The sequence below is a fragment of the Oncorhynchus clarkii genome, chromosome 23 (genome assembly GCF_045791955.1).
Source record: "Oncorhynchus clarkii lewisi isolate Uvic-CL-2024 chromosome 23, UVic_Ocla_1.0, whole genome shotgun sequence".
NCBI classification, from domain to species: Eukaryota; Metazoa; Chordata; class Actinopteri; order Salmoniformes; family Salmonidae; genus Oncorhynchus; species Oncorhynchus clarkii.
The window spans coordinates 30,925,387-30,939,931 of NC_092169.1; the positions used below are offsets into that span (position 1 = coordinate 30,925,387).

Consider the following 14,545-nt stretch of genomic DNA (forward strand, 5'->3'; position numbering starts at 1 on the left):
AATGTGCCAAAAATGTCTATAGTATTTTACAGATTGAAAGATGAGAAAAGTATTTATCCACAATTTGCTCTGGAGAAGCCCGGTCCTGGAGTGTCTTAACAAAATGAAACACAAATACACTATATATACACAAGTATGTGGACACACCTCAAATTAGTGTATTCGGCTATTTCAGCCACACACATTGCTGATAGGTGTATAGAATTGAGCACACAGCCATGCAATCTCCATAGAGATTAGCAGTAGAATTGCCTTACAGAAGAATGGCCTTACATTGGCATTGGAACGGCCTTACTGAAGAGCTCAGTGACTTTCAACGTGGCACCGTCATAGGATGACACCTTTCCAACAAGTCAGTTTGTCAAATTTCTGCACTCCTAGAGCTGCCCCGGTCAAATGTAAGTGCTGTTATTGTGAAGTGGAAACTTCTGAAGCAACAATGGCTCAGGCTCAAAGTGGTAGGTCACACAACGGGACCACTGAGTGCTGAAGTGCGTAAAAATCATCTCTCCTAGGTTGTAACACTCATTACAGAGTTCTAAACTGCCCCTGGAAGCAATGTCAGCACAATAACTGTTCATCAGGAGCTTCATTAAATGGGTTTCCATGGCCGAGCAGCCGCACACAAGCTTAAGATCACCATGCGCAATGCCAATCGTCGGCTGGAGTGGTGTAAAGCTTGCCACAATTGGACTCTGGAGCATTGGAAACTGGCAGTCCGATGGATAAATCTGGATTTGGCAGATGCCAGGAAAATTCTAACTGCCCCAATACATAGTGCAAACTGTAAAGTTTGGTGGAGGAGGAATAATGGTCTGGGTCTGTTTTTCATGGTTCGGGCTATCCCTTCAGTTCCAGTGAAGGGAAATCTTAATGCCCCCATGCACAAAGCGAGGTCCATTCAGAGATGGTTTGTCAGGATCGGTTTGGAAGAACTTGACTGGCCTGCACAGAGCCCTGAGCTCAACCACATTAAACACCCTTTGGATGATTTAGAACGCCGACTGCGAGACAGGCCTAATCGCCCAACATCAGTGCCCGACCTCACTAATGCTCTTGTGGCTGAATGGAAGCAAGTCCCCGCTGCAATGTTCCAACATCTAGTAGAAAGCCTTCCCAGAAGAGTGGAGGCTGTTATAGCAGCAAAGGGTGACCAACTCCATTTGTGACCAATGTCCATGATTTCGGAATGAGATGTTCGACGAGCAGGTGTCCACATACTTTTGGTCATGTAGTGTATTTAGGCTGACTTCATCCAGTGTCCAGAAAAATGAATTTGCATGGTATGCAAATACACATTTAGTGAGGTATTGCCTCGTTTGCATATTTGAATAAAATATATGTCAGAAAAATTACTACAAAAAAGTATTGTATTCGGGTCTACATTCAAATGGTAAAAGTGGATTGTGATATGATTAAAACAATAGATCCCTATTAGGGTGTGGAATCCTGAGTATTCGGCTGAGTATTCTCACATACTCCCTTAACTATAAGACCTTCGGTTTGAAAAAAGAGAAACATGTCAATAATACTGTTTGTCCATCTTGAGACGCCGTAGCCAGTATACACTTCCTCAAAGTAGTCAGAATGAATCGAAGATAATTTAAGAAATATGTCATTAATTTTTACATTTTTGCAGAGGAGATCTTGTATCGATGAATCGTCTATCGATGAATGACAACAAAGAATCCTTACTGTTGACCAATGAATGACGAAGGGGTGTAGAACTTCGGCTTGACTTGAGAAAAAAATGTCTCTTGCCGAAGACCAAAACTTCACAAAATGTTATCATAATAAGGGAAGCATGAGGACGCCTTTTCAGGTGCTGAAAGCCTTTGCACCCAAGCCTGTAGGGGGCCCAAGAGGCATTTTTTTTTTACAACTATTATTTAAAAAATGTATCAAACACTAGAGAGCATAATTTAGCCACAGAGTGTCAATAGTAAAAAAATAACTGTGGATTAGGTTTTATCGCAAGCACATACAAATAACTGCCAAAATAAAGGAAACACCAACAATACATATCTCATGAGGCCTTATTTTGAGGCCTAGCTTTACTCTAATGCAATGTCCTAAAACTCATGGTTTACAGGCTACATCAGGGCTGAACGTAGGGTTGCAGAATTCCAGTAATTTACTGGTAAAAAAAAAATTGATTTCCGGGATTTCTGGAAAACGATTTCTGGAAAACTTGTAGTCACCCGCAACCTGCATTCATAATTACTGCCAGGATTAGATCAGTGTGAGGACTTGACTTTGAGTTCACTTTACTAGAAGTATTTGAGCTAAAAATGCCTTGGGGTTTACAGTGTGTCTGACATGTTCAAGACTGCAGTTTTTTTTTAAACATAGCAGTGGCACAGAACAACCATCCACGATGGAGCAGAGATCAATCACAGCACAGTAAGTGATGATAGACAGAGAGGAAGGGAGGACTCCCCAAAACTCACCAGTCTGGTGACGATGGGTATCCCGAAATGCCAGATATGTTCGTTGAGCAGGCCGCTGTACACCACGTTGCCAAAAAGAGCAATGGTTCCCTGCTGCTTACACAAGCCAGTTCCTGGTTTGGTTTCTATGGAGATAGAAATTCATGATAGGTAAATGTCTTGGTTCATATGCAGAAATACATAAAATGTGATGTCATACAATATATTATAGAAAATAATGTAAAAAGGATGAGAGAGAGACAGTGAAAGAGAGAGAGAGCAAGAGAGAAAGAGACAGACAGACAGACAGACAGACAGACAGACAGACAGACAGAAAGAAAGAAAGAAAGAAAGAAAGAAAGAAAGAAAGAAAGAAAGAAAGAAAGAAAGAAAGAAAGAAAGAAAGAAAGAAAGAAAGAAAGAAATGGACTGAGTTAATAAACAGCGAACTTCCTGGACAGAGTTATTGGATAGGTCAGGGAGAGAGAAACACACAGGAAGAAAAAGATGGAGAGACAAACTATATTTTCACACACTCAGGGAACAAAAGCAAGCATAAACACAGGCACACACACACGCAAATCATTCATACATTGCCCAAAAACAAAAAGTGTAATGTTTATAAACCAGTGTCTGCTTAAAAATAAAATAAAGAGGACTGTACTGTTGTCTCATTGCATAACAGAGGGATCCAGAGGATTTGTGTCTGTATTCCAGAAAAATGCTGTGTTGTTTGGTATGTAAACTTAAAAAGAGCCAGGTTGGGGTGTTGATTCTGGGAAATTGAGCTATGAACCACTGGGTCAGAACAGAAGATTGGAGACATGGGTTAGTAGGGGCGTGGCTTTCAGATAGTTATTTTTGGCCACCTGTGAGAGTAATTGTCATTCCAGTTTATCTGTTCAGTTGTTTTGTCAACATATTTTAAGGTTGAGCACGGAAACTTTTGTAGCTTTAACAAAGCTTAAATAATGATATTAATTTGATATTAAAGTCTGTAATGTGGTTAACTATACATTTTCAATGTACAAACTTACAATGAACAGGAATAAAGTTTACTCTCATGGGTGGCCAAAAATATCTATCTGAAAGCTACACCCCCAACCCATAGATGGGTAAATTTAGCCATTTATTGGGTTTTTATTCACTTTTTCATGCTCGAGTTCTAAATATCTCTATCTCTAACAGTACAGTGTGAGTTTTCTCATGCACGTGATGTCAGAATTGGGTCATTGGGTCATTGGGTTATTCTAAAATGTTATTGTTATGCAACAGGACAGTTAAACCGTGCTGCCCTCAAACCAAGACACGCTGCCTGCTAATTGTCTAGAGGCTATGTTTCAAATTGACATGATTTTCTAAGAACAGTTTGAATTAGGTGTTCTCAGCCTCCTCATTAATTCACATAGAAGTTGCCCATTTCACTGTAGCGGACGATGTACGTTTGAGGCATGATATGCTAATGTAAGGCGAGGATAAGCTAGATGAGCTGGACATACTTCTCTCTTCGAAGAGAGCCCAAGCACTCTCCCAGTGTTTCTTCGGGTTAAGTATGCAGACATTTGTACATCTCCAGTCGGAACAGAACCTCCCCGAACTTTTCTCCCCTGACACATTTTCCAGCTGGCTCCCGCATTGCCTTCATTGTTGTTTGCCTTACTAATAATTACTCTATTATTATACTTAATTGTGCTTATGTAGTTACATGTTTCTATTAATTCTGCAAAACAATGCAAATGCTAATGGCATCAAATAAGTATTAGCTTGTGTTGTATCCTTTGAAGCTGTCCTGGCATTATCATGACCATTGCACTGGCCTGTGTATTAATTTGGCCTGATTATCTTAGCTCTGCCCTGCCCCATGTGGAGTCCTTGTGGAGCCCTTCAGTTACTGTGCTACGTCATTGTAATATTGTTTTAATGCTATATCCTGGTATATTATTTTATTTGATAATAATTCTGTATTCTTTATTCTGAAACCACACACACACACACACACACACAAAGTATTGAACATACTATAACTTCCCAACATCATAACTGGAACTAGATGTCTTAATTTGCCGAAGATTGAGGACAGCTTTTGTATTCTAGCAAGGAGGGAGAGGGAGTAGGGAGGATCAGGGAGCAGGGAGGATGAGGGAGTGGGGAGGTGTGTGAGATATTGTCAATATAATTGCATAATGGAACTGTATACGTCCAATTAAAAAAAAACTTGTTCAGTAATCATTTCACTTGTTGCTTATAGCCTACTGCCGTGTGCGCATTGCTGCAATTATACATTAAATGGCTTAAACCCTGAGTTGTCCTTATGTTAGATCCTGATCTGGCTATGACATATGGCTGTGGGCTACACTAGTTTATATAGCATACAAGATTTGCTGAGAATTCCATGGCATTATTTGATAGTATTTTATAGTATGAAGAATACAATTGAACAAAGCTGAAAACATTAGAAAGGCAATTTTCTCCAAACCATTTGAGGGAGTGCACATATGCGGCTATTCTATGTTCAGCTGTTAACAAAGAAACAGGTACTCCTATGTGCTTAATTTAGTTAGTTATGTTACTCCAATTGTGGTACAAATGTTAGGCTATATGTTTTGATTTTTAATACATTCTAAGGCTGATTGATGTGACTCTAATGATGATTTGAAAAAAGTTGCATGAAAGGCGTGAGCTCTGCTTTGTTTTTTTTAATGCTGGCTGTACACACTTCCTCAGTCTCTCATTCACAATTTGACAAACACTTGATAATGCCTTAAATTACCCAACGGGATCCCCTTTGTGCAGCTGTAAAGCCCCCTATAAAAATACATGCCTTTTGCTGCCAATGGCTGAACTCCTTTCTCCCTGTGTGCTGCATGCGCCGAAGCACATCTCAATCACATGGCCCTCTGTCACCTGATCTGGTCTATCTCACAAGCCCAACACCGTGCAGGACGTTTTTCATTTGCCAGAGAACAAGATTGGCAAATTCGCCACTGGCGCCCTGTGCCCTTCACAGATAAAAGCAGGTTCACACTGAGCACATGTGACAGACGTGACAGTCTGGAGACGCCGTGGAGAACGTTCTGCTACCTGCAACATCCTCTAGCATGAACGGTTTGGCGGTGGGTCAGTCATGGTGTGGGGTGGCATTTCTTTCGGGGGCCACACAGCCCTCCATGTGCTCGCCAGAGGTAGCCTGACTGCCATTAGGTACCGATATGAGATCCTCAGACCCCTTGTGAGACCATATGCTGGTGCGGTTGGCCCTGGGTTCCTCCTAATGCAAGACAATGCTAGACCTCATGTGGCTGGTGTGTGTCAGCAGTTCCTGCAAGAGGAAGGCATTGATGCTATGGACTGGCCCGCCCGTTCCCCAGACCTGAATCCAATTGAGCACATCTGGGACATCATGTCTCGCTCCATCCACCAACGCCACGTTGCACCACAGACTGTCCAGGAGTTTGCGGATGCTTTAGTCCAGGTGTGGAGGTCTGGGAAGAGATCCCTCAGGAGACCATCCGCCACCTCATCAGGAGCATGCATAAGTATTGTAGGGAGGTCATACTGAGCCTCATTTTGACTTGTTTTAAGGACATTACATCAAAGTTGGATCAGCCTGTAGTGTGGTTTTCCACTTTAATTTTGAGTGTGACTCCAAATCCAGACCTCCATGGGCTGATAAATTTGATTTCCATTGATAAGTTTTGTATGATTTTGTTGTCAGCACATTCAACTATGTAAAGAAAAAAGTATTTAATAAGAATATTTCATTCAGATCTAGGATGTGTTATTTTAGTGTTCCCTTTATTTTTTGGAGCAGTGTATATACAGGGGGGCACCAGTTAGTTGAGGTAATATGTACATGTAGGTAGAGTTATTAAAGTGACTATGCATAGATGATAACAACAGAGAGCAGCAGTGGTGTAAAAGAAGGGGGGGGGGGTGCAAATAGTCTGGGTAGCCATTTGATTAGGTGTTCAGGAGTTTTATGGCTTGGGGGTAAAAGCTGTTTAGAAGCCTCTTGGACCTAGACTTGGTGCTCTGAATTGACTTGCCGTGTGGTAGTAGAGAGACCAGTCTATGACGAGGGTGGCTAGGGTCTTTGACAATTTTTAAGGCCTTCCTCTGACACCGCTTGGTATAGAGGTCCTGGATGTCAGGAAACTTGGCCCCAGTGATGTACTGGGCCATTCACACTACCCTCCTGTAGTGCCTTGTGATCGGAGGCCAAGCAGTTGCCATACCAAGCAGTGATGCAACCAGTCGGGATGCTCTCGATGATGCAGCTGTATAATATCCTTTTGAGGATCTGAGGACCCATGCCAAATCTTTTCAGTCTCCTGAGGGGGAATAGGTTTTGTCGTTCCCTCTTCACGACTGTCTTGGTGTGTTTGGACCATGTGAGTTTGCTGGTGATGTGGACACCAAGGAACTTGAAGCTCTCACCCTAGTCCACAATCATCTCCTTTGTTTTGATCATGTTGAGGGAGAGATTGTTGTCCTGGCACCACCCGGCCAGGTCTCTGACCTCCTCCCTATAGGCTGTCTCGTCGTTGTCGGTGATCAGGCCTACCACTGTTGTGTCGTCTGCAAACTTAATGATGGTGTTGGAGTCGTGCCTGGCAGTGCAGTCATTAGTGAACAGGGAGGACTGAGCACGCATCCCTGAGTGGCCCCTGTGTGTTGTTACCTACCCTTACCACCTGGGGGCGGCCCGTCAGGAAGTCCAGGATCCAGTTGCAGAGGGAGGTGTTTAGTCCCAGGGTCCTTAGCTTATTGATGAGCTTTGAGGGCACTATGCTGTTGAACGCTGAGCTGTAGTCAATGAATAGCATTCTCACATAGGTGTTCCTTTTGTCCAAGTGGCAAAGGGCAGTGTGGAGTGCAATAGAGATTGCATCATATGTGGATCTGTTGGGGCATTATGCAAATTGGAGTGGGTCTAGGGTTTCTGGGATAATGGTGTTGATGTGAGTCGGTAGTCATTTCGGCAGGTTACCTTAATGTTTTTGGGCACAGGCACTATGGTGGACTGCTTAAACATGTTGGTACTACAGACTCAGACGAAGAGGTTGAAAAGGTCAGTGAAGACACTTGCCAGTTGGTCAGCGCATGCTCGCAGTACACGTCCTGGTAATCCGCCTGGCCCTGCGGCCTTGTGAATGTTGACCTGTTTAAAGATCTTACTCACATGGGCTGCGGAGAGAGGGATCACACAGTCGTCTTTGTGGTGCTGGTGCTCTCATGCATGTTTCAGTGTTATTTGCCTCAAAGCGATTATATGAGTAGTTTAGCTCGTCTGCTAGGCTCGTGTCACTGGGCAGCTCTCGGCTCTGCTTCCATTTGTAGTCTGTAACGGTTTTCAAGCTCTGCCACATCCGATGAGCGTCAGAGCCGGTGTAGTACGATTTGATCCTGAAGTCCTGTATTGACGATTTTCCTGTTTGATTGCTTGTCGGCGGGCATAGCGTGATTTCTTTTAAGCTTCCGGGTTAGAGTCCCACTCCTTGAAAGCAGCAGCTCTAGCCGTTAGCTCAGTGCAGATGTTGCCTGTAATCCATGGCTTCTAGATGGGGTATGTACGTACAGTCACTATGGGGATGACGTCATCGATGCACTTATTGATGAAGCCAGTGACTGATGTGGTGTACTCCTCAATGCCATTGGAGGAATCCCGGAACACATTCTAGTCTGTGCTAGAAAAACAGTCCTGTAGTTTAGTATCTGCTTCATCTGACCTCTTTCTTTTATTGATCTAGTCACTGGTGCTTCCTGCTTTAATTTTTGCTTGTAAGCAGGATATAATTATGGTCAGAATTTCCAAATGGAGAGCGAGGGAGAGCTTTGTATGCATCTCTGTGTGTGGAGTAAAGGTGGTCCAGGTTTTTTCCTAAGGTTGCACATGCTGATAGAAATTTGGTAAAATGGATTTAAGTCCCCCCGGCTACTAGGAGTGCCGCCTCTGGGTGAGTGTCTTCTTGTTTATTATGGTGGAATACAGCTCATTCAATGCTGTCTTAGTGCCAGCCTCTGACTGTGGTGGTATGTAAAACATCTATGAAAAATACAGATGAAAACTCTCTAGGTAGATAGTGTGGTCTACAGCTTATCATGAGATACTCTACCTCAGGCGGCAATAGATCGAGACTTAGATATCGTGCACTAGCTGTTATTTATAAAAATAGATAGTCCGCCGTCCCTTGTCTTACCAGACGCCACTGTTCTATCCTGCCGGTGCAGCGTATAACCTGCCAGCTGTATGTTGATAGTGTCATCATTCAGCCAAGACTCCGTGAAGCATAAGATATTATAGTTTTAAATGTCCCGTTGGGAGTGTAATCTTCTGCGTAGGTCATCTATTTTATTGTCCAAACATTGCAGGTTTGCTTGCAGATTGGAAGGAAGTGGGGGTTTATTCGATCTCCTACGAATTCTCAGAAGGCAGCCCGCCCTACAGCCCCTTTTTCTTTGCCTCCTCTTCACGCAAATCACTGGGATCTGGGCCTATTCCCAAGAAAGCAGTATACCGTTCGCGTCAGGCTTGTCAGACTCATTAAAGGAAAAAAAGGATTCTGCCAGACATAAGAGATGGTAACGGCAACATTATGTACAAAATAAGTAAAAAAACAAGTTACAAACAACTCAAATAAACAAACAAAAAAAACACAATCAGTTGGGGGCACGTAAAACGTCTGCCATCTTCTCTGGTAAAATTTCATGGAAAAGTATGAGCCATTTTACGTATAAGTGCAGCAATGCACACACAGCAGTAGGCTATAAGCATGAATGTTTCATTAGTGGGAAAACACCATTATCAAATGCGATAACGCATGTAATGCTTTCATTATAAAGGTGCATTTTTATGGTGAAAATTATCTTACTCAAACTTGAAACTCACGTGCTGCGTATGTATGCCATTTAGTCTCTACACCCATTGTAAAGTGGATTAATGTGCTTAATTTGAAGAATTTATTTGGCCTATTAGTTAATTAATTAACATACAAGGTTAAGAGAATGAGGTTAAGTTTAGGAAAATGGTTAGGGTTAGGCTTAGCTACAACGCTACAGTTGTCGACTACTGTGGTCCCGGACGCGACCACTAGATAGAGCTTTTGTAGGCCTAGCTACTCCATCTAGCCATAACAGTAGACAAACCATCTGTGGTGACAAATCAATATATTAACATCACCACGGCCACTTGTATCAATAAATCACAATCAGAAAATGGTTTGTGTGGATAATCGTTTCTTTATTTACTAAATTAAAGGGATTTACTCAATTATTTAGATCACCAGTAAGAGAATTGACAAAATCTGACCTCTTCTGTTAGCTCACACTGTACTCAGTTACCGCTAGAACTAATGTAGCCAACATTTTCCGATTTGGATGAGAATTGTTTTATGCTGTTGCTACTTCTGTGATTGTCTGAACATTGCATCCAAAAATATACTGCTCACATTGAGGACATAACATTGTAAAGTGTCACACCCTGATCAGTTTCACCTGTCAGGGTATCTTCACCCCCTCCATGTGACGCTTGTTTTCCCCAGTGTATATATCCCTGTGTTTTCTGTCTTTCCGTGCCAGTTCGTCTCGTTTGTTCTAAGTCAACCAGCGGTTTTTCCCATATCCCTTTGCTATTCTCTTTTTTTCTAGTTCTCCCGGTTTTGACCCTTGCCTGTTCTGGACTCTGTACCCACCTGCCTGACCATTCTGCCTGCCTTGACCACGAGCCTTTCTGCAACTCTGTACCTCCCGGACTCTGATCTGGTTTTTAGCTTTTGCCTGTCCGCGACCATTCTCTTGCCTACTCCTTTTGGATTATTAAACATTGTAAGACTCCAACCATCTGCATCTGGGTCTCACCTTGTGTCATGATAGTACGAACTGGCCATGACAGACCCAGCAGACTTGGACCAGCTCAGCCCACTGTCCCACTGTTACAGGGCCTTTTGGAAGGGCTCAGGTCCTTGACGGAACGCCATGACCATGTTAGATAAGAGACTGCCTGCCACCTCTGGGGAAAAAAACAATCACTCAGTAATTTTTTCCCCCTATCTTTGGTGAGTTGGTACAGACTATCCCGGCTCCCCGATAACCCCTCTTACCACCCCCAGAGCGATATTTGGTGAATCCTGGTGCCTGCCGAGGTTTTCTTTCTCAGTGCTTGCTTATTTTTGAGCTGCAGCCATCTTAGTTTCCTTCAGACCGATCGAAGATGGCGTATATCATTACTCTAATGTCGGGAAGGGTGCTCTCCTGGGATACGGCAGTTTGGGAGCAACAATCTGCCATTTGTGGTCATCTGGAGGAATTTATGGCAGAGGTGAGAAAGGTATCTGGGAGAAAGGCGGCCAGTAAACAGCTTGACTTGCATCAAAACTCCCTTAGTGTGGCAGACTACGCGGTTGATTTTTGCACGTTGGTCGCCGAGAGTTTGGAATCCAGAGTCTCTTTTTGATACTTTTCTGCAAGGATTATCTAAGGATGTAAAGGATGAGCTAGCTGCTCGGGAATTACCGGTGGACTCGACTCCCTTATCGCCCTAACCATCAAAATCAATGGACGCCTAAGGGAACGTAGGACTGAGGTCTGGTCTCGGACACACTCGGGCACCCGCTATGGCTCTTTCACCTTCGAGGGAATCCGGAGGTTTCTGAAGGCAGCTTTTACAAGAGGATTCGAAGTGAGTTGGATACTCCTGAGCCTATGCAGTTGGGTTGTCAGTTGGGAAATGCTCACAGAGAATGAACAGTAATGTGTGTCTGTACTGTGGAGGGGCAGGACATTTTGTTACCTGCCCTATTAGGAAACCCTTGTCCTTAGTGGGTACCAGCACTATGGTGAGTCAGACTGGGAATTCCATAATTCTGGTTTCTGGTAACCACAGTGAGACCACGGTTCCTCTTCATTGCATTTCTCCATGTTCCAGTTGTTTTGGGATTTTCCTGGCTACAAAAACACAATCCTGTGATTGACTGGACCACGAGCTCCATCCTGGGTTGGAGCCCATTTTGACATTCCCACTGCCTTCAAGCAGCACAGCCTTCACCAAGTCGTCTTCCTCAGGACGTTAGCAAGACTGTGGATGCCATTCCCACTGAGTACCATTACCTCCTGGAGTTCTTTAGTAAGGCATATGCTGCTTCCCTTCCCCCGCGCCGTCCTTATGACTGTGCCATTGATCTTCTCCCAGGCACTACATCATCTCGGGGTCAGTTGTATTCTCTGTCCGGACCAGAGACCAAAGCTATGGAGGAATACATAGAGGAGTCTCTGGCCACTGGGGCTGTCTGTTCATCTGCAACTCCTGCCAGCGCAGGGTTTTTCTTTGTGAAGAATTACAAGACCCTGCGTCCGTGCATTGACTACCATGGACTTAACGGCATTACTGTCAAGAATCGTTACCCCCTACCCCTCTCCTCAGCATTTGAACCTCTCCAGGAGGCCACCATATTTTCCAAGTTGGACCTTCAAAACCTGGTTCGGATATGCGGGGGGGGGGGGGGACCAGTGGACATTATGAGTACGAGGTCGTGCCATTTGGACTCCCCAACGCCCCTGCTGTTTTTCAGGGTTTGGTCAATGATGTGCCTGGGGACATGCTAAACTGGTTTGTGTTTGTGTACCTTGATGACATCCTGTTTTTTTTTCTTTCCCCGATCTGCACAAGAACATGTTCTTCATGTCAGACAGGTCCTTCAGTGCCTCCTGGAGAACCAACTGTTCGTGAAAGCCGAGAAGTGTGAGTTCCACCGCTCTACTATCAACTGTCTGGGATATGTCACTGCTGAGGGCAATGTTCAGATGGATCCTAGAAAGGTGAAACCAGGGTGCAGTTGCAACGGTTTCTTGATTTATGTAAACTTCTACCGCCGTTTCATTTGGGACTACAGCACCCTGGCGGCCTCTCAGCACTCACCTCTCCCAAGATACCGTTCAAATGGTCTCCAGCTGTCGACAAAGCCTTTGAGGACCTGAAGCATTGGTTCGCAACAGCACCCATCCTCATCCATCCGGATCCCTTGCGTCAATTTGTGGCGGAAGTTGATGCTTCGGATGTTGGCGTGGGGGCCATCCTGTCCCAGCGATCTGCCCAGGACCAGAAGCTTCATCTCTGTGCCTTCCTATCCCATCGTCACAATCCTGCAGAGAGGAACTACGATGCAGGCAATTGAGAACTCCTGGCAGTTAAGGTGGTGTTGGAAGAGTGGCTGGAATGCATAGAACAGCCATGTTTGGTCTGGACCGACCATAAAAACTTGGAATCTCAGTACAGCCAAGCGCCTCAACTCCAGGCAGGCTCGGTGGGCTCTCCTGTTTACCAGATTCAACTTCACCATTTCCTACCGCCCAGGGTCAAAGAATGTGAAGTCTGACACTCTCTCCCACCTATACAGTTCCTCTGCCACACCCACACCCTCGACCTCAACGATTCTCCCTACCTCATGCCTTGCTGCCACTGTGAATTAGGGTATTGAGAACCTGGTTCGTAAGGCGCAAAGCTCCGAGCCTGGACCAGAAGGGGGCCCAGCTAACCGGCTGTTTGTCCCTAACCCAGTCCGGTCCCGGATCCTGGAATGGGCTCATTCCTACTGGCTGACCTGTCATCCAGGGTCCCGCCGTACACTAGTCTTCCTCCGACAACGTTTCTGGTGGCCCACCATGGTTCCTAACGTCTCTGCCTTTGTTGCCACATGCAGTGTGTGCTCAGAACAAGACTCCACGGCAAGCTCTTTCTGGCCTACTGCAGCCACTACCAGTCCCTCATTGTTCCTGGTCTCATATCTCTGGACTTTGCCACTGGGCTCCCTCTGTCTGATGTCAACACTGTCATTCTGACGGTAGTCGACCGGTTCTGCAAGGCCGCCCATTTCAGCCACCTCCTCAAACTACCTTCTGCCAAGGAGACGGCCCAGCTTATGGTGCAGATATGGTGCAGATCCATGGAGAATTGGTCTCCAATCGGGGTTCTCGTCTCAGTTCTGGAAGGCATTCTGCACCCTTACTGGGTCACCGGCCGGGTCGTCGGCCAGCCTGTCATCCGGATTCCATCCCCAAACTAACGGTCAGTCGGAGCGAGCCAACCAAGACCTGGAAACCACCCTGAGATGCCTGGTCTTAACCAATCCCACTTCCTTGAGCCGACAACCAGATTGGGTGACGTATGCCTGGATCACCCTTCCCTGTTCGGCCACAGGACTCCCTCCATTCGAGTGCTCCAATGGGGTATCAGACTCCACTCTTCCCGGAACAAGAACAGGAGGTCAGCGTACCCTCGGCCCAGATGTTTGTCCACGGTTGTCGACGTTCCTGGAGAAGAACCAGGGCGGCTATTCTCAAGAACTCCTCCAGGTATTGCCGACAAGCGGACTGTCGCCGGACCCCAGCTCCCCGCTACCGCATTGGGCAGAGAGTATGGCTGTCCACATGGGGCCTTCCCCTTTGGGTAGAGTCCCGCAAACTGTTTCATTGGTCCTTTTCCCATCTGCAGAGTCCTAAGTTCCACTGCTGTCCATCTTGTGTTACCCCCTACCCTCCGTATTCACCCTACTTTCCATGTGTCTAAGATTAAGCCCATGTCTCAGTTATTTGTCTTCTGTCCCCAGGCCCAGGTCCACCCCCCTCCCCGTGTCATTGATGGCCATCCGGCCTACACATTGCAAAATGTCTCCTGGGTGTTCGACCACATGCAGGGGTTTCCAGTACCTGGTTGACTGGGAGGGTTATGGCCCGGAAGAGAGGTGCTGGGTTCCCGCTAGACACATCCTGGATCCAGCCCTCATCACCGACTTCCACCGCTGACACCCCGGTCAACCAGGTATGCACCCAGGTAGGATGCCAGGTGGCGTCCCTAGGGGGGAAGGGAAACTTTTTTTCTTTCTTCCCCGTACTCCTGACTTTCTTTTTTTCTAGTCCTCCCGGTTTTGACCCTTGCCTGTTCTGGACTCTGTACCCGCCTTCCTGCAACTCTGTATCTCCTGGAATCTAGTTTTGCACTTTTTTCTGTCCATGACAATTCTCTTGCCTACTCCTTTTGGATTATTAAACATTGTAAGATTCCAACCATCTGCCTCCTGTGTCTGCATCTGGGTCTCGCCTTGAGTCATGATAGTAAAGGCTGT

At 45.4% G+C, this 14,545-nt stretch overlaps 1 protein-coding gene across 1 annotated transcript in view; it reads right to left on the bottom strand.

The window, feature by feature from the left end:
• LOC139381353 (RNA binding protein fox-1 homolog 3-like) overlaps positions 1-14,545 on the bottom strand; it is a 753,561-nt gene that overhangs the window by 223,090 nt on the left and 515,926 nt on the right. The window contains exon 5 of the mRNA XM_071124817.1: positions 2,451-2,575. Coding sequence (XP_070980918.1) covers positions 2,451-2,575 — 125 coding nt within the window. The remainder of the gene's footprint in view (positions 1-2,450; positions 2,576-14,545) is intronic.